General features: G+C 43.1%; 1 protein-coding gene across 2 annotated transcripts in view; it reads right to left on the bottom strand.

Moving 5' to 3' along the window:
• ATRN (attractin) overlaps nt 1-20,898 on the bottom strand; it is a 149,095-nt gene that overhangs the window by 13,216 nt on the left and 114,981 nt on the right. For both annotated transcript variants that reach the window (XM_086746152.1, XM_086746153.1), the window contains exons 26-27: nt 17,043-17,121; nt 5,112-5,219 (exon numbers count right to left, since the gene is read on the bottom strand). In XM_086746152.1, the coding sequence (XP_086602278.1) occupies nt 5,112-5,219; nt 17,043-17,121 (187 nt within the window). The remainder of the gene's footprint in view (nt 1-5,111; nt 5,220-17,042; nt 17,122-20,898) is intronic.

Here is a 20,898-nt window from a genome sequence, read left to right as displayed (position 1 = left end):
TGGACGCGGCAAAAGTTTCCCCCAAGTCCCTAATTTTGCAGCAGAAATCAAAACAAGGTACTCAGCACTAGTTAACCGGAAATAATTCATTAGGTGAAGGTTTTATCAGGTATTTTCGTTGTTGCTTTCGCAGTAGGGATCACAGCTGGACCACATGCAATTCCAGAGCAGCTAATTTGTTTTACGCACCTCGGCTGCCCAGGTAACGCTCCCTTCCTACCACCGGCAACTCCGTCTGGCACGGTGCTCCTTCCAAGGGGTCAAACACTTCTCCATGGATTAGAAAGTGAGCCAGAACGGGCAGAATTACCACCAAATATAAAATACAATATACGTCGCTTCTCGTCGCATGTCCCTCGTCATCCCGATGCAACGGGAGGGCTCCTGCTATCCGCTCGCGCGCACAGGGACCGAGCCTAATGAGCAGAAATGCTTTTGCTAACGATGAGAGGAGACAGCTACGCGCTGACACGCTTCCAACGCCTTAGCGTTAGTGCGAGGAAAAGCTCCCAGAACCAGCAAATGCTAGAAAGCCCAGAAATAATACATTAGAAATCAAATTGCCTTTCGAAAGGCAAGCGCACGTCCCGAGCAGCCCGCGTCAGACAGATGAAGCGAAACAAACCCAGCCTTTCCGGCCTGGAAGGCTGCGTGTGAGCCATCTCCAGCAACTGCCACATCAGATTAAGATTATTCAGTTTATGTTTTCCCTTCTCAATTTCATCCCCTTCTTCCAACCATCATCCTTTTAAGGATAATGAGCGACTCTCTCTTTCAGCTTATTTATACCATCTCTGAAAAACCCCAACCTGTTCCGCTTCCCTCTCGATAGCCTGGTCATTTCTACTTTTATTTTATTTCTATTTTTGTCTATCACAGCTCAAGCCTGCCATCCTTCCAAATCTGCCTGCCTGCATGAGGACTCCCAGCCTCACCTCGGTGGCACGGCGTGCTCACCGCGCTTACGTTAACCCGGCCCATTGGCAGCGAAGTGGGTTGGGAAGGGGTCACACAATAAATTTGATGGACTAATGATGGGTCAGTAAAATGTGAACTAAAGGGGGAAATGAGTCACCAGAGTGACAACCAGAATAGGATAACAGCCCTAAAAATGATCAGTTCCTCGGCCCTAAGCTGTTCTTCACTGAACTGCTCTCATTGCATGACACAGCCCGACTTAGCAGGGCTCAGAGCTACACGTGAAAATTAAGACAAAGTTGTCCCGTAGAAGCGACGGAGCTGGACGACGCTTCATTTCAAATCACTCCTCACCGCAGCATCCCAGCACCCCTGCAGCTTCCCCAAGCCCATTGCCCTCCGGCACAGCACTTCTGACTTCTCACCTCCTTACCGATGGTTGCAACTTCATTGCAATGGAAAAGGAATTTCACAAGGGCACCACTCAGATGCGAAATATAAGCAGACTGAAAATATCAACCTGTGGTATCCCTTGCCCGCTCCTAAATCAGCCCACCACTTCATCTCTGTACTTCTTGAACAGATGGGACCTTCTGGCAGCCTTTAAACCACTCAACAGCACTTTCTTCCATAACAAAGCAAACTAATTACTAGAGCGAGATGCTGTTTTCCATCAATTTTTCTGCTATTTTTAAGGAATCAGCCAGCTTGGTCGAGCTGATGTCTGATTAAAGATTTGCAGTGAAGCTATTTTGCCCTCAGAAGCTTAACGCAGCAGAATTAAATGCACGTCGGCATGAAGGTACAGAACACGCTAAATGAACGTCACAAGGGTTTTGCTCACCAAAAACTTCTCTCACTCCATGCAGGCAACTACAGATGTGGACAGCATCACGGATACAAAAATATTCACCTCTTAGCACTGGCTTCGCACGTCGGATCCCTAAACGCAGCACAGCAAAGGCTGCTCTACGGACCAGCTCTACTAGGCAAACGCTCCGTTTTACAAGAGCGTGTTTCAAATCCTCTAAAAGCTTCCAAGACGATTTTTTTCCAACTTAAGGATAAATTTTTCTAATGTAACAATTTTCTTGTTGATCCTCTAGGTGTTTTGCTCAAGCTAAGCGCTTCCTTGCTACGCCGTCTACGTGTTTTTCCCAAGAATCGACAAGCCTTAGCTTCATGCCTTTACCAGCTTCAAGATACCTGGAAATCAATGTCAAAATTATAAACTTTCCAAATTCCTTCGGGAAAGCTTCTTCTAAGAATGGCTGCATAGGGCTACAGGACTTAGACTAATTAGATAACAAGACCTAAAAAAGCCTGAGTTACGGTAATACCAGTTTAGACACTTGGATGAGTCCCAGATGCCTAGGGATGTTAAATACTCTTAGAAAAAAATTGCGATACGCAGCATCTCCAAACGCACAAAAAGCTGCCGAGAAAAGCCAACGGATTTTGTAATAACTCAGCAAATTTAGTGGTAGATTTGTGATCCAGCGGGTATTTGTTGAGTGGGAAATAAACCAAAGCAGCTAGTTACGTGTTGCCTAGCTGCAGACTGTAATATGAATAGTTTCCCTGCAGGTAAATCACTTTCTATTACTTCTAAGCACCCCAGGAAAAATACTAATTGAAAACACGGTTCTAATACCGTCCAGCTGGAAAACATTAGCTTAGGATGGAACTGGCTTGACACTGGCTGCCAATTGGCCAAGCACAATGGAAAAGGAAATAAATCTCTTGCAGACAAGACGTCCCATTTTCCACTTCTCCTTTGTAACCCTCCAATAAACTCGTTATTAACCAAAGGCTTTGATTCACACGGGGAAAGAAAAACGTCAATGCGTTTATGATAACGAGAGTCTGCATTTCTCGCATTAAAAGGAAGGGTCTCAAATTTTGACACAGCGAATGGCAGAGCAACTGGAGAACAGCTTACAGTCCAACAACGTAGCCGCACTTCCCTCTTTTCTTGGCTAATAATTAAAGAAGACACAAAAACCAAAGAAAAATGCAGCTCTACAAATCTGAATCGTCCCACTCCGTCTTCCTGCAGCTCCCTCCTGCTAAGAGATTTTTTTCCCATGCAGGTGCAAAACGGATGAGGAGAAAAACCGAAGCTGACCCCATGGATACAGAGACTGCTTTTTCACTTCTATTTAAATTCATTTCTGTGCAGCATCCAACAGGCCAGACTATCTCAGAAGGGTCATTCCCTAAGTTGCTCACAACCCACAAGCTTCCTGAGCCTCCTCTCCACGTGATTTGAACTTTGCTGAAACACTCCAGATGTTTATAGATACTTTTTTCCTCTTTCCAAATTCTCCAAGATGATTAAAAAAAACCTACATAACCTTCTCCCAAAATTCAGTGACCCTCCTTGTCATGGAAAGGCATCCTTGTTCTGCACCCAGATCCTCCAGCAGATGAAGTTACCTGCTGGCACAACCATCCATGTCCACATTCCCCACTTGGCTTCAGGCTACGGTACAAGGTTTGTGCTGTTTGCCTGAATCAGACTCTCTCATTTATGCTTGAAGTGGATTAAGAAACATTTGTACGAGTTACCAGAACAGAGGGCAATTAGCAGTTGGTAACAATTTCTGGGTCTAAGAAAGGACATCTGTCCACAGTCTTACTTATCACGCTTAAAACCGGCTTCTTCATCCGTTCCCGAGTAACTCGAGCAGGTCAGGCAAGTGAGATGTGGAAGATGACGGCAGACACGGGAAAGCAAGGAAGCTTAGCTGCCAGGAAGAGAAAGATGAAATCCTGGCTGCAGTGCACTGGAAAGAGTGCACTGGAAGCACTTCAAAAGAGAAGAGTTCACCACTCCTGTAATCAAAGAAGCAACTGAGGCAAAAAAAAAAGAAAAAAGCAGAGAGGTATGGAGGAGAAATTGCAGAACAAAGCACAAATAAAAAAGGAAAAAGCACTGCCAGCTGAACAAGGGGAGAAATAACAAACTAATCAGAACATAAGAGAGCCAAAGTTTACTACCTCCTCTGTGGTTTATGAGTGTAGACAAATTTGTCAGAGATCAGAAAGTTCAGGACAGCTTTGTTCTGGTCTGATCCTACAGATGAGGTGCACTTAATCAGCTTACTTCCAGAAAATGGGAAGAGGGGAAGGGAAGAGTCCCGAGACATACAGACTGTAACCCAAAAACATCAGCAGCCAGCCTACAGCCTCTCAAATCCGCCTCCAGCCCGATGGGAACATCCATACATATCCCACGGTTTCTTCGATGAAGCAATGAAAAAAGGCTCGTTCCAATTTGCAGAGTGACAATCCAATTTTACAAGCATGTATTTCAAAGCCTTCGCGAGCTATTAGCGGCTAATGACTCCCAGTGCCTACCATCCTCATAATGCAAGTACAGAAACTGTAAAAACTCAGAAAAATTGAATTATTTTGAGTCAAACGAAAGCCAGTGGGGAGAAGAACCACTCAGAGCCTCCAAGGAGTGGTCCCAGAGACAGGCAGGCTTAGCTGCCCAGTCACTCATTACCCCAAATTACTGGGTGCCTCTGCAAATTTGACTTTATTTTCAGTACACTCCAAGGTTCCCCTCTGCAAAACAGTGACGATAATCCCCGATTTCAGGCAAAGGTAACAATTAATTCACGAAGCGCTCAAATGTGGGGCAATCACAGGAATCATTCAAGCTTGGGACTAAAGGTTTGGAGGGAACACAGCAAATAACTTGGTGCACGACAATGATTTCTCCACGCTCCTATTTGCCCATCACAAGATGTATTTGAACCCATATTTATAATCAGAAATATGTTCGTACCGTTACAGTACACAGACACGATTATATTCCTGTTTGCTTTCAGATCCGACAGAAAAATGGCTTCTATTTGCAGCACCTATAGCTATTTTCAGCCAAATGTTCTACCGTGTAAAGCTGCATTCTTCCCTATTACAAGATATAAAAACTAACAAGGCAAATACAAAATCTCGCACCCTACAAACTGTATCTTTTACCTAAAGCAGCCCAAAAGTTGTAAATGCATACCTGAAGGGATAAAAGCAAATTAAATCGATATCTGTTGGCCCTCCCGGACTTAGGGTTTCGTGCAGGTATATAACAAACAGAGGATTTGGGATTACGGCGTTAATCACACTTGCAAACAAGCATCCATGATGAATTGCGGTAAGGACCGTCCTAAAGCACCAGCTCTCACCTTTATGCTTCCCCCAATGAGATCTGGCGGCTCTTCATCTGTTTCTAAGGCAACGTTGATGGAGGCGAAGGGGCGACTGGCCATCTGTTGCATCTCACGGAGTAGTTGCTAATTTAATAAACAGAAAAATATTATTATCGTTGTGTTCCAACTCGAAGATGGAAAAAAAAATATCTATCTAAGAGGTTTTACCCAATAGAAAGGGATATAAATGAATATGGAAAAATAACCTCCTGGTGTTTTAACAGGCTTAATGGTATCGACAGATAATTTTAAATATTCACATCACTACAACTTAACAAGTTATTGCAAATAAAGCTGCACCGCACAGTCCCAGCCTGACTCCTGTGTGAGGTACAATGCATCTGCTTAAGTCTTCAGAAAGCAGTTATTTACTTTTTAAGCTGTGATATCCTAGCTGTTTGTCATCACCTGTCCGGGGCATGACAGGACTCCATGGGATTTGTGGGAACCATTGGAAAATCAAGCTAGCAGCAGTACGTAACTACCGTAAGAAGGAACTTGAGATTTTTTATAACAGCACTAGCAAAATGCTGTCAGGCGTCTATTGAATAATCAGCTTTTTTATTGTTTGGTTCCTTTCTGAACGCAGCAAATGTATCAAGTGGCAAGTATGCCCTTGTTGCAATATGTTTTTTTAAAACAGAAAACATTTTCCCGGGTAAATCTCTGCCAGCCTTCCTGCCACAAGACATCTTTTTATTGTACTCTTTAAGCGTTACGACGCAGGTCCCTTTTTTAACACACCAAAAGACACTTCCTATACAGTTGGGCTGGAAAGATCATTTCAATTTTAGCTGAGCTGTGGACACGCTTCTTTTTGGCTTCAGCGCCGAATCTTGAACGCTAACGGCAAGCTACGCAACCTGGAAGTGGACGCAGAAGCCGTAGCCCTTAGTCCCAGATGCAATGGGTCCAACGTGATCGGTGCCCCGGTTTAATAAGGGAAGGGGCATCCACTTTGTACGGCATGTAAGAAAAAAACCAACCTAGTAGCCTTATTATCCTTAAGTGCAGGAACCCCCTAAACCACTTGTATGCTGCTATACACATTTAACATGACTACTCACTGCAGCAATATGGGTTATACTCTTATTTTTAAGCACGGTTGAGCCACACCCAATGCCCTCTATACTTCCCACCATCACCACCCACGTCTCCCCATTTAATTCCGGGCAATTTGACACTCCAAGCCCTAAGTGCTCATTTACAGCACTCAAAAAGTGCTAAAAAAACCACCACAAAACGCATCGTGCCCCAGATAACCCGCAGCCAGCAGAGCAGAGGGGGATGCAAGGAAGATGCTGCTATCCAGCGTGCAACTCGTTTGGACAAAACTAGCCTCAACTCACAAACCTTCTGTGGTCTTTTCTCTGTCAAGGCATCTTTTAGTTTTAGGGGTTTTTTTTTTGTGTGTGTAGAAATCTGGAAGACTGTCTCAGTAAGCCTGGGGTTCAGGCAAGGTGGCAGGAAAGCACGAAGGACGATGCAACTAGGCTTGGAGCAGTAGATAAGCCTGTATGCTTCTCAGTTCAATAAAAATAATAAAAAAAATTAAATTTCACTGCCACACCATGCAAGTGGCAAAGTTTTCCTTAATTTCTGAAAAAAACAAAAAACCAAAACCACAAACAAACAAAAAAAAACCAAAAAGCATCTCACAGCAGATTGTAGATACTGTCACAAAGGAAAAAAACCCAACAAATTCACACAAACGGAGCCGTACTATGCGTTTGCAAGCAAACTCGTGTGTAACTCACGCTTGAGTAAAAGAAGGCGAGGAGTTTTCGAATATTTAAAGCACACCAGCAGATTGCAGACTAAAGCAAGTGCGAAACAGATTGCTGGGTTGTTGTTCCTGCAATTGTCCCCTTCAGCTATCATAAAGCGCTTTGTTTAATGGCTCTAAAATCCAAGAACAAGCTGTCCTGATGAAGATGTCCAAGAGACTTACGAACTGAAAGCTATTAGCGCTTCGAAGGAAGCTCAGTTCGCGAAAGAAAACGTGCAATTTGGCAACGTGACTCCTGCTGAAGTCAATAGCAGCTTCAAGAAACAAAACCCCGAGCGGCGCTGCGGAGGCAGGGATGCCTCCGAGTGCTACAACACGAGAGGTGGGAAAAGCAATGCTGACAGCAATGTTCTTGCCTTCGTTTTCTGAGCTGGCCACAGAAAAGCATCGTTTTCGGGGTTGTCCCGAAGCCAGTTGTCTCTCTGAGCACAACATTGGCCAAACCAGGTAAAACCAAAGGTCCAAGCTGCAACCAAAGCAGCAAATTCCTAAGGGACAATATCCTTTTCCTATCAGTTTCTGGTGTAGCACAGGTCATGTCAGAAAACCAATTCCCCCCCCCAAATGAAGAATAAACTTGGGAAATAACTGTTCTGTAACTAAAATGTCACTCTTTCCCTCAAGGCATGCACCGCGCATGTTTAACCTGTGCACGTGTATATCCTTCAATATTTGCTTGCTGTGTCAAGATTGTAATTAAATATTTTATGTTGTAAGGGGGAAATTGTGGCATTTCCCCAGCCAAGACGTTGAGCGCGTCATTGGAAACCAGCAGCAGTTGACATCAGGATACTGCAGAACCTGGCTTACCCTCACTCCTAACGATTGCCTTTCTGAGATTTAAAATAACGAACCTCAGCACTCTTTCCAGCAAACCTTTGGTTTCGAGATGACACAACTAATAGGACAGCCTGGGAATATTTTAAATCACTTCGGCCTGAAGAGGATTTTAAAGGCAAAACGTTTGACAGGCTTACAATAAAACCACATCAAAAAGCGCGTATCGGAACACACCAAACACAGCGCTGCCCTTTAATATTAAAGGAACTGCAAACTGTGAGAACCTCCACAACATCCATTTGCATTGATTTTTTTTTATAATTTTTTTTTTTCCCCTTACTGTGAGTAGAAGAATTCCTTCCAAAAAAAAAAAAAAAAAATCACAAGTTAAAGGAATCGCAGAAGGGGAAGTGTTGAAAAAATGTCTGAAGGTTTTGGTGCAACCAGACACCGAGAGAATCTGACAATAAACAAATTCAACAGCCGGTGTACAGTGGAGGAGAAAAAAAGCAGGGAGGATGGGGGACCACCAAGGTTGCTCATCTCATCGCGCCCAGGACTAGAGGTGCAGACCCAGGAGCGAACGGCGCAGAAACGCAGCGTTTCACACCAGCGATTCTTTCCGTTCATAAGTGCTGAGTAATGGATAACCCAAAATGAAGAGTGCGTTACTGATGGGAGGAAAAACCGCTGGAGGAACTGAGGAAAACCTCTCCGTGCAGTAGCGGAGGCTCTCCCGCAGAAGAAAAACAGCTCTTCAGGTTAGCAGGTTAATTGACTAATATAACCTATGCTGTGTTTTCTGACAAGAAAAGCCGGAACATTTTATTCACGATAATAAAGCAGTCACCGGTCTCCGTATAACCATCCCGCTGCCATCCATCTCAGCAATTGCCCCCTCCAGAGCCTCTTTTACGAGCATAGGGCTACGGTTCCTTTCGGGATGGGGCTCTGATATTTTTCAGCCATGAAAGGATGTAGATTTTTCCAGAAGAAAGTCGCATGTTTTGCATTTTATTTGTTCCTTATAAAGAACGGCTTGGAAAAAAGTGAACCAAAACCGCTATCAAGAACTTGTAATGAAGTCAAGTTTTACCACGAGTATTTCATCTCAAATTTCAACAGAGAGAAGGAAAAAAATAGAAACTCAAGGAGGAAAAAAACCATGGGTGTGCTAAGAGCACAACGAGCATGGATGAGCTTTTGTTTTAAGGAAGAGTAAAAGCAAAGCAAGGAGGATCCCACAGGAAAGGCAGTAAAATATTTCCAGAGGTCGGGATGCAGGATCCATCAGCAGGGACATCTGGTACCATTACACCAGTCTACAGTTGAAGGAGATGAATTTTAAAAGGAGGAGCCAGAAAAGAGCAATAGTCTTACCAGTTTGGGTTTTTTTTTCCCCAGGAAATTTGTAAATCCTTCAAAACGTATTTCTGAAATTCAGATCCTCCTGGACCTATAGCTTGTTGTTCTATCCTCAGGAGAGGCTACTTTTGCTGAAGATAGAATCATAGAATGGTTTGGGTTGGAAGGCACCCTTCAAAGGTCATCTAATCCAACCCCCTGCCAGGAGCAGGGACATCTCCAACCAGATCAGGTTGCTCACAGCCCCGGCCAACCTGGCCTGGAATGGTTCCAGGGATGGGGCATCCACCGCCTCTCTGGGCAACCTGTGCCAGTGTTTCACCACCCTCAGCACAGAAAATTTCTTCCTAATATCTAATCTAAATCTATCTCCCTCTATTTTGAAACCATTAAGACATTTAGGAAAATTAAAAAAAAAAAATTGGGACAGAACAGAGTATTTGGGATTTTCCTGTATCAAGCTGAAGTGCGCGCCTCTGTCACGCAGAGCGTAAAGATTTGGAATCAGAAATCCTCGTCATCCCCTCCCGACTGAGACTAAACAGAGCGCGAGAAGGAAACAGTAGCATCATTTCTGCAAAGTTATGAAAGTGTGTCAGTCCTGTTACATGTACCCTCCAAGGCTCTGCACAATGTATGAAACATGCAATCCTATCAAATATCTACAGGTCTTGTTCCATTGACCAAGCTAAGGGTAACAAAGCTCCCCCAGCAAGGCGTATCCGCTCCGACTTGTCCACTTGCCGAACACAGTCACAGGACGAAGAGCACTCTTGCCATTCCAAAACAGACTGGGCAGAGTGGCTGCAACGGTAGGCAGGCATCCTGCACATCCTGGATTGCTCCAAGAGCTTCATTTTAATTCAGAAGGCGGCTTGTCCCATTTGCGCGCAAATAAAATTTGCGTATGCACATGAACTATCAACTACCTACTTCCAGGCATGACTGACTTACAAAACCTTGTCTGGAGGACTTGCCCCCGAGCTCTCCTGTACTGACATCTGCCAAAATTGCAACTTGGAGGCTGGTGACAGCCAGCGTGGGAAGGGGACGCCACGCTCCTGGGGTTCCCGAGGGCTTCCTGGTGGCGGTGCCACCAGCAGTGAGACGGAGCTGCACGTCTGCGTAGCCAGCAATGATGGGTGCTCAGGCATCACCGCGTATTACTTCGAAGCAACATAAATATTCTGGTGTGGGAACCTTTGCTTTACATTCTAGTTACTTGGTGACCTTGGGGGAAAGGGGAGAAGTCAATGGAATTACCTACTCCAAAATAAAAAGGGGCATCGGCAAAGAAACAAACCTATAAAATAAACTAATTCCACAAAGATGAAACACATTGTCCCAGAAATAAGTGATTTAAAGCGTTTAGCTACAATTACATTAATTACCATCTAAGTCAACAAACAAACAATTTTCTTTGACACTTCCATCATCATCACTGAAAATTAAGTTTTTAAGCCCCTAGAGCAGTGCATATATTAATGTTAGCTAATTAGTTTTGCAACTGACTTTGCAGGCAACGTTGAAAGAGAGAGGAGGAGAATTAACGTTCAAATGCTTCTCAACAGGCATTTCCACGCTTCAAAACTATAAGAAACCAGAAAGCAAAGCTGCTGGGAAGCTGCCTCATGCTGAAATGACAGAAGATATTTAATTCAGGGCTGATTAAGATAAGTAAGTTATTCATCATAATCATGCCCAGTAGGAGGGCACAGAAAACCTGACCTTTAATAAGAAGAATAAGATATCATTTCTTTTTTAAAAGGCTAGAAGTATAGAGTACACGCAGACTAAAATATATGCCAATATCAGATAATTACACAATAGCGGAGCACCGCTTTGATTGACTGAAGCTCTCCTAGCATAATTACACAACGCTGCTTCTCTCCCTGATCGTTCCAAACAGCTAAATTAGATACCTGCGCCACCGATTCCTATCATCAGGGGCAGACCTGGGAGTCTGAAATGAGAACGGCTTCACTATACACACAGTTGTGGGGCTCTTTTTTTTTTAAACGAGGATGAATTAGAACGCTGGCCCAGGTTGCCCAGAGAGGTGGTGGATGCCCCACCCCTGGAAACACTGCAGGCCAGGTTGGCCGGGGCTCTGAGCAACCTGATCTGGTTGGAGATGCCCCTGCTCCTGGCAGGGGGGTTGGACTGGATGGGCTTTGAAGGTCCCTTCCCACCCAAACCATTCCATGATTCTATGATTCTACGAACTCTCCTAGACCTAGACTTGATAGTCTAGCATCATCATCGCAAATACTGGCCAACAGTTCCTTTTTTGGGATATACTACAACCAGCTTCGTTCTCTAGCGGCAAACCACTAAAGAACACGTGAGAAGAGCTCATTTGGATGCCAACGTTGTGTATGGGACTGCCAACCTGATAGGACGGTGTCCTACGCGGACATATTAAAGCTGCAAATGGTCGGCTGTAACTGGCCATCTGCAAGTTCAACCAGAGACGAGCTCAATTAGGCACGGAAGTGACAGTAGCATGTTCAAACAAAACCGGACCATCAATTTCCCCCTGAGCTGGAATCTCTTGTCAACATTAACATTTTGGGATGTTTTTTCCTCTTCAGAGCATCTCTTATTTCTGCTATAATTTCCTCCAGTTGGTGACCAAAGCCACATACATCACTGCAGAATCTGTATTTTGGAAAAAGCCTACAGGCACTATGAGTTGGTTCCCATTCATAGATTTTAAATTTCGGGGTAGCGGAAAAAGTGACAATTATTTGATCTGACCTCTTGCATAGTACGAGTCACTGAACTGCACCATGTGACTTCCAGAAGCATGTGACTTGGACTGACCTAGAAAAGATCCTTCCAAAAGCACTTAAATTTTGATCCGAGAGCCACATTTCTAAAAAAAGTTGTTGGCATTGCTACCGTGGCCATTAAAGAGGGAAAAAACAGAACAGCTTTTGACTTTTTTACTCTGGCTTGCAGACACTGGGTGTTACGCCTTTGGCTGATCATTTAGAAGACCCTCAACCCATCATGGATCTTCTACGATTCCTTTTTGCAGACACTGACTCACATCATCAAATCTGAACATGTTCTTCCTTGGATAAAATGAGTAATTTGTGATGCTTTAGTCTCTCGCTTATCTTCCAGATAACAAATTAATCCTGCAGGGTTGTTCTGTACCATCTGCAACACCCAAGGCACTGCTGAGACCAGAGTGGACACAAGACTCCAATAACCGGTTACACACAGTAGTAACCCTCTGCTCTTTTTTTATTACTCTACTTACAAACATAGGAACTGGGAACTTACACACAGCTATTAAATAACCACAGCCACCATCATGTCAGTCTGTTTTCCAGGGAATAGGTATTCTGGGAACTAAACTCACCCCAACTGTTTAAACAAATACATACACAGGTTTACATTTCACCCTGTAATGAGACAACCAAGTGCGCTGACCACGTAATCCAGACCTCTGCATACGTTCTCTGTTTGCCGTGATCTCTCACTCCTCCAATTCGTGTGTCTTCTACAAACTACACCAACAAGAAGTTAAAATTTTCTTCTCAGCTGACAGACCCTGAAAAGCACTGTTGGTGCCATCGAACAAGGTGGTCTACATACCAAACGACTGCTGTGAGCTTGGAGAAACTGCAGGAAAGTTCAGCACCGGCACATCTCGTTTTTTTAGGAGGCTTCCAAAGCACCTAGGACTGCCCAAATCTAGGGACATTTGTAACCTGACCTTTTAATGTTCTTGCATAAGGTCAAGATCAGATCCTTCCAAGACGTCACTGGAGACTCTAGGCAGTGATGAAGATACTGATTTACTGTATATAAGATATAAGAAGTGAATGAAATACAGGTGAGAGAAAAAAGGGGAAGAAAACAAAAGCAGGGCAATAAATAGTACGCAGCACACATCCCTCGGAAAGTCTTTGCTGAAAAAATGAACACAGAAAACCGCCTGCCTAACTTGTGTTCAGTGTTCATGGACACTAGAGAAGAGGATGGCAGTGCAAAAAGAAGCGCTGCTACACTTTGAGTACACTTGGGAGAGAAAAAGGTTTCAGCAATGAGGTCGGAAAGGAGAAGGATAATCCCTGCAGGAAATCAATACACAAAACCCATCCTGAATAAGCTGGGCAGTGCACAGAGTAAAAATGTTCACTCCTGGATAGTCTTGGTGAGAAAAAATGTAGACAATTTTATGCAGGTTAAGGGTGCAGCTGAGCTCTAGACACCCCAATTCAATTATCTCTACACGCTTGGCGTTGATGCTCCCAACGCACCCCGACGGGGCACGGAGAGCGATGCAGCTGACCCTCACGCAGACAGTTACACCGGGATGGCCAAATCGCTACCCACGCTCCATTGGCTGGAAACATTAAGAGGAGCTATTTCTTGCTCAAAGTGGAGGAGATGAAGCAGGCTGAGGGTGAAGAAAATAGGATCTGGATGCTAAAATAAAACAACAGGACAGGAAATTTATGACAGCAGATGAGCATGTTACATTTCTAATGCCACTCTCTTATTTAGTGCATTATTCTCTATTATTGCCTTGACACATTTAACGTGCTGTTTTCTAGAGAGAAGATAGAAAGGTTTCCTACCCCTATTTCCTCATGTCATTCACCTCATCCTAAGTCTTCCGTAAAAGTTGCCTTTTTATTTCCATTTTCCCTCTTTAAGATGTCTGAAGATACTTAAACTTGGTGCTCACTGAAGAAGGAATAAACACACAATTTACAATCTCATCTCCTCCATGCCTGATATGACACAAATTGTTCCCATTTTTATTTCAGGTCAAGTTTTATACTCTGAAGGCCTGAACTTTCGCTCAGTGCTCCAAACTCATTCTCCTCCAACTATACATTTGCTACGCCGTGTTTGCACACCCAGAAGACCCTTTAGCCTTAAGGCTGAGGAACATCAGCACTGAGATGTGCAGGCAGCTGGTCAAAGAGGATTAGCTGTAGAAATAAAAAAAAAAGTCAGAGGAATCTTATCTATTTTACAAGATCCTGATGTAGATTCTGGATTTGCAGTACACTGCTTTCTCAGTAAGGAGTAATGCAAATTGAGTTTCAATCAAATGACGCTGCTCTGTTCCATTAACCTGACACACCAAGCACAGTCGTACAACTTCTCCCAGCACATTTTCCAAGAAATATTGTCTGAATCATTTTGACTACCAGACCTTTCAACACACTCCCTTTTCTGTCCTATATATATCTCAGATTAAGCTTCAGCTATCTCCTTCTCCCCCTGCACTGCGATAAGAAGTCGGGCACTTGCCATGCTTATACTGGAAGCAGAAGTGATTGATAGCTAGGAATTACCTGCAGATTGCATTATATTTTACTTACTTTTGGGTGAAGATTAGAGAACACGTGCAGAATTACTACGGCACAACCCATGGGAGACAGGCGACTGTAACTTGATTACTTCTAAAAATACAGCCCAAATCAGAGAAATATCTTCCTCCGGGGCTGCAGCATATATTAACTTAAAGCTTACGATCTGCTGGCTGAATCGGGTGTCCTGCCGCTGCTGCTTAACCACCTCTCATTTCACCCAGCCTCTAAACTGTAATATGGTGGAGGAGGTGGAGGAGGTAGCCTTCCTCAACTGTGTCAGCAGTTTATAGAGAAAAAAAAAAAGTGATAAAAGAAAATCTGGTTTTCCCAGTCCAGTCTGTAAACCCTGTGACCAAAGCCTCCTGGAAGGGTGATGGAGAAAACCAAAGAGAGCAGCCACTTCCGAAGGAAGGAAGAATGGCAAATCTAAAAATCAGATGCTCCAGAAACATCCTCAAAACAGAGGGGTAAAACTTGTGCACACTTAAAACCTGCAGTGCAGCAAACCGCTGTTAATCATTATTTTAACTAGGAATGTTTAAATAGAGCCTTGTTAGGATTTATTGAGAGTCCACATTTAAAACAAAAAAAAAAACCAAACCCTGCAAGCTGTAAAATAATCTTAGATAATGAAAAAAGTCAAAGAATTTTGGGGCAGACTTTTGTGTCTGGAGACAGTCTGTGTTATTACATCTAATAAGGGCACAGTACAGATTTAAAAAGGTTTCCTCAAGTTTTACAAGTATTTCTAACAAAAGAGGAACGGAACAGCAGAGCTCAATGAACCACAAGACAGAGTCACTAGATGTAAAGGAGCAAGACAAATAACAGCACAAGACAGGAATTTGCCAGGAAAAAAACCCCACACTGATGAACTGCCTGTCAAATAGCCACGCATGCCAACTGAAATTAAGACTAAAATACGCCAACACTTTGCTAGTGCTCCAGCTTTTTTTTCCTTAAAACATGCATCAGTATGAAATAACTTAATTTACAGAGACATTTTTCATTTAGGCTGCTGCTGAAATACTTCAACTGAGCTCCAAAGCACAGTATTTACTTCTCAGTCTATATTCCTTATACATTCCTAGATAACATTTAACCTCACGAGCCAACAGGGAATGTTATGCCGACTCCAGCTCGCTTTCTTACCAAGAAAGTCAGAAGGAAAAAACCAGCTGCCCTACTCAAAATTTATCTTTCTTCAGAGAATACAGAAAAGCACAAAGACTTAAATTATTTCAAAGATTAAGGGTTATCTGTTTTAAAACCTCTGGTTATATTATGCATTTGAGTTCACTAGTAAGAGCACAAACATCGGAAGCAGAAAGAGAGAATAGAGGAAGAGAGTTATCAGACATCATCCTGCTTTATCGTTAGAAAGGAGATCCTCAGATGGAATAAATTTATACTATTCCTGCTACTGCACTGGAAAGTATAACCAGACACAGATTTTATTTTTTTTTTTTTTAAGATATTCAAGAAATGGGTACTTGCACAGAATTTCAGCACTGTAAAACCAGGATTCTCTTGATCAACTACTACGTATTAATAAAACACCCTCGAACAGAACAGTTATAAGGCGTCTGCAGCTGCCAAGAGCTTCATCCCAGCAGAACAGCTGAGAGGAAAATCTGTGGGTATGGGCAGATTGCACCCAAAAATCCAAAAGCAGGGGAGAAACATCTCACTGCTCAGGAAACGAGATCTAGTCTCGAATGATGCCGTACACACACTTACATATAGAAAGCGCACACGGACTCATTTGAATAAAGTCTGGCTTCTCCCATTTTGCACACAAGTAAATAGATTGCACAAGACAAAAAATGAGAAATAAGGACACATTCTGTATGCTACTGAGCGACATGTTGGCCGTCCTGTCTCGGTCACCCTGAGCGCTTCGGGTGCATCATCAAATTAGCTTCAATTGAGAAGTAGGAAAAAAAGGTGGTGAAAAAAAAAATAATCACCAAATGCATCAGGGATAAACAAGCAGGAACTGTATTTTGGGGGGTGTAAAGCACAAACTTTTTTACATGCTGCAAACAATAAAAAGTTGGGAAGAGGAGAAAGCTCTAGCACTGCAAATTGCCTTTTTAAGTAGCACACTAGAGCTTTCCAAATCATGGATGGTTTCTCCCACCTTTCTTTTACGCTACTATGTTCCCGTGAAAAAACAAAAAACAACCCCAAAACATTTAGATAAGCTTTTAATCTGAAAAAGGGGATTAACCTTTTTTTTTTTTTTTAACAGATTAAAGTGGGAGCTAATGTGGTTCAGAGCTTCAGTGCAGAAACTTCCTCTTTCAAAACATGCAAAGAATCTCCTAATTGGCGGTGGGTTTGTATTATGCTGTCTAGAACCCAAGTTCTGGGATCGTAGGACATTCATCCCTGTTTTTTTTGTTCTTCACAGAAACTGCAGCATCAGGATACTAAAATAAAATCGTTTGTCACTGAAACTGTAATCGAAAGTACACTATTACAAATCCCTAAACAGAAGCATTTATAGATTAGTGGAGCTTATCCTCAACTGAAGGTTAATGGTATGCATATGTGAATAAATACAAGAGAGAAGAACTATAAAAAAGTCATTTAAGAGATAGCATTCAATTTTGTCATTTTAACCTCTCTTCGTCGCGATGCCCAGCAACTTTGTTTAATCTTCCAAACCACAGCTGCCACCAGGAGCAAAGACAGGAAACAACTGCAAAGGGAAAAAAAACCAAATTATTATCCCCGTTCATAACATAATAGCAGCTGAAAAACTCTAGCAAATCAAAAAAACTAGACTAAAAGTTCATATAATACTTAGAGGTACTTTGATGAAAGATAATAGAGCAGTGCAGAGTGGTTTGCACAGCTCAGTGCTCGCGACACCCGGTGAGGAAGGATGTACATCTATTTTCAGAGAAAACTGTTGTTCCAGAGTTACCTATTTGACCTCCTTATAAAACATCCTCCAATTTTTACCAGGAAATCAGAACAGTAAGGCTGAGAGATTTACGCAAACTGGAAACGCCAGTATTGAATACCTTTGGTGCTATTTAAAAGTGAGAGGATAACCCAAAAAAGAAAAGTCTTGAAAGAAGGAGAAAATGATTGCTATTTTGTTTTCCTTTTCCAAATCACAAAAATAAAGTGTATAGTAGGTAGATTCTTTTTAACTGGCTGTTGCAGAACTACAGGCATTTATTGATTTCCCCAAATCTATACTGCTTTTCTTAAATCTAAAGAGGAGAAAAGGATGAATAAATTTATCAACTTCTAGGGAAAATACAAAGAAGTAGATATAACAAAAAGCAGTTATAATAATAATAATTATAAAAGCTGACTTTATTGGCAGTTATGATCTTATCACAATGAATACTTAACGAGCAACTTCAAGGCACACGAGCTTTCCAAGATGAAAATTTTTCCTTTTGTATATCTGAACCCCAGTCAACGCCTCTCTTCTCAAGTACCGCACTGATGGGTAAGAAAAAATGCCTCCAAACCTCCTTCCCCTTGCTAGAGCGCATATTTAGAGTGCTTAAAGGAAGATTAACCAGCACATAGGACTTCCTAAAGCACATTATTTATGCCGAACGCTGTGCTCTGTATGTCTGACCGGGGATTTCTGCCAAAGGAGGAACCGGCGCGGCCCTCTCCCTGCCTCTGGGCACAGCTCCTTTCTCGCCGTTCCGGGGCTCCCAACGGAGACCCACAGCCGCGCAGGAAAGACTACGGTGGGAGAAAGACCACAACCGCTCGATACTCCCTGCATTCAAAAGCAAACTCAGCTCTGCTTCCAAAAAATCAATCCTTTTTGCAGAGGCCCAGTCGGCCACCCGGAGGGAAGCCAGCGGGTGAGGGCCGCAAGGCCTAGAAGGCTCGCACCTCCCCCTCTCTGCCCCCACTTCCACTTCTTCATGTCTTCCTTTTTTTTTTTTTATTTTTCCCCTTCTTAAATATGTTATTGCAGAGGCGTTATCCGGGAACATTCTGCTACCAATTGGCTCGGCCCTGGCCAGCAGCGGGTCCACCCTGGGCCCAGCCAAGTCCACCAGATAAAGGGGAAACTTCTAGAAGCTTCTTACAGCTGCCACGGCAGCCCCCCTTCCCTAACCAAAACCAGAACATCCCCAAACCTCCCACTTCCAAACGCTGTCGCTTTCGCTGTGCTCTCCCACCCAACTCATACAAATGTCCATGACCCCAATGATGACTTCTTCTACTTGACACGAAGCCACTGTTGCACTGCTGACCACAAAAGCAAAGCTCATGATGATGGATGGCATCCCATCCCACCAGTTTCCTGCTGTCCCCTCTCCTCATAAACGCCGTGCTGTCTGCCTTACACGAACTGCGAAGGACAGCACATCTCCTTCTCTATTTTTCAGGCTGAGATATGCACAGAACTATGTTTTACTATCCTATAGTACACGATATTAAAAAATTGGCACCTTCAGCAGTAAAACGTCTGCACGGCTTTTAAAGACTCCTACAGTGTCTCCTTCTTTATAAATTTAAGCAGGATCACATAGAGATTTGTTTGGCCTTTCTCATTTTAAGAGGAATGCATTCCAAATCACTTCCCCCACATTTTCTCTAAATATTAAAATCTGACATTATTTCGCTGTAAAAGCCCGGCCATTTTTTTTTCTGCAAACACAAACAGTTTCAACAAGCACTTTTAATAGCTATTTTATTTTCCTTTTTGAGAGGTACTGGATTACTACTGACTTTTGCAGTAAAAAACAATGTGCCCCAATTAACTAGCAAAGCGCACGCATTAAATCTTTAATTGCTATTTTGGTAAAGAAGCTAACGTGCATTATTGACGACTGAGAATTTCACACCTTCAGCTCTCCCTTTGTTTCCCGAAGCTCCCTGCCACTGTATTAAGCACAACAGCAGACTATCCACACCACCTGGAAACAATATTTCCTCTCCTGAACAAGGTCATGTTTGGACTAGATGGATTTTCACTTTTGCCACACCTGAAGAGGCAGAAGTGAACGATGGACTAGCAAAATTTTTGAGTGCCCTCATTTATCTTGGGACTCCTGTTAGATCCCCACGGCGTGAATGCCACCACACTTATTCAATGGTTTGGTTAAGCTTTTTGTCCTCTTTAGGCTTCCTTTTCCTCAAAGAAACCTAATTTTTTTTCTAAGATGCAATGTTTGCTTTATCTCCAAGGTCCAAAGAGGACAGTGCTCCCTGAAGAGCAAAAATCTAAACTGTGTCTATGGAAAACCAGCACAGCTAGCACCATGAGCTAAATCTTTGGTCTGCTTTCTTTTCAGCAACGTTTTACCATCAATGTACAAATTAAAGGTGGAAATAAAACAAAATCTTCAACGCAGCAGGCAAAACTGTTCCTGGCCCCACATTTAATTTGACCATGAAAACAAGTATATTCCAAACATCTGCAGGAGTCCCCAGGACATGCTGCCAAAGCGCAACGCCTGCCAGGCGATCACATTCACGTCATCACTCCAGCGAGAAGTTTCATCTCAAGAGAAAGCATTTTAGAGCCAGCTTACGGGCAACATCTACTGCCATGGCTTATCCAAATCTAACCGGTCCTGGGGAAAGGAGGTGGAAGTCCAAAGGGCAAAGGAAAAAGGCCAGATGCTTCATCAATCTCCAGCATCTCTGTGTTATAAAGACACATCTAGGGAAATTTACCTTCAGGAGGAAGTTCTCAAGAGGTCAAGCATACAGATGAAGCTGCTTTGTGCCGTGCATAACCAGTAAAGTGCGTGAGATCTCCACCTTTCGGTAGGTGACCCTTATAAGATGTCTGTGCTCCATTCATACGCATCTTTCAGAGAGCGCCAGGAACATACACATCGAACTGAGGACACACTTCAAAACATGCCAGTTCCTGTGAGGACGGCTCCTTAGGAAAAACGCCACCTCAATGAGTTACGGACTTATTGTGTTCAAGCTGACCAAAACCAAGATCTCCCTACATATTTATTTACTCCCTTGGAGAAGAAATCTAGAGTGGAGAACTAAGAGGATCACCTTTATTCATATATTAAACCCAAAACGCAAGGTTGCACAAGCTTGTACGTGCCAGAGTCTTTCATGGCTTTCTTTCCTGCCTCACTTCTGGCACCACAGCCAAGACTTTCTGAAGAAAGCACAGAGATAAATTAACAATTAAAGACTAATAAAAACTCTAAAACGCTCACCACAGTACCCTGTATTTCAGAGGAACGGCACCATACATCTTTGTACCATCACAAGGAGGCAGCAAATACCCACAAAAGCTATAAAATCACTAAGGAAATACATTTTCCCCCTTCTGCTACCTCCTCTTGGCAGCATTTGGGAATAAAAGGCAGCGTCTGCACGCTGGGCTGCAGTTCATCATTTGTTGGAAGAGCCCCAGGCGTAGAGCAAAGTCAAGATCTATCTGCTGGGTTTACTCAGCCTAAACCATCCTGAAATAAGTTAAAAAGACCTGTCTTCACATCAGTGGCTTTAA

The sequence above is a fragment of the Chlamydotis macqueenii genome, chromosome 4, assembly GCF_036417535.1.
Source record: "Chlamydotis macqueenii isolate bChlMac1 chromosome 4, bChlMac1.mat, whole genome shotgun sequence".
In the NCBI taxonomy this organism is placed as follows: domain Eukaryota; kingdom Metazoa; phylum Chordata; class Aves; order Otidiformes; family Otididae; genus Chlamydotis; species Chlamydotis macqueenii.
The sequence above is the reverse complement of the archived record's forward strand: the minus strand, read 5'-3'. Positions and strand labels throughout refer to the sequence as shown.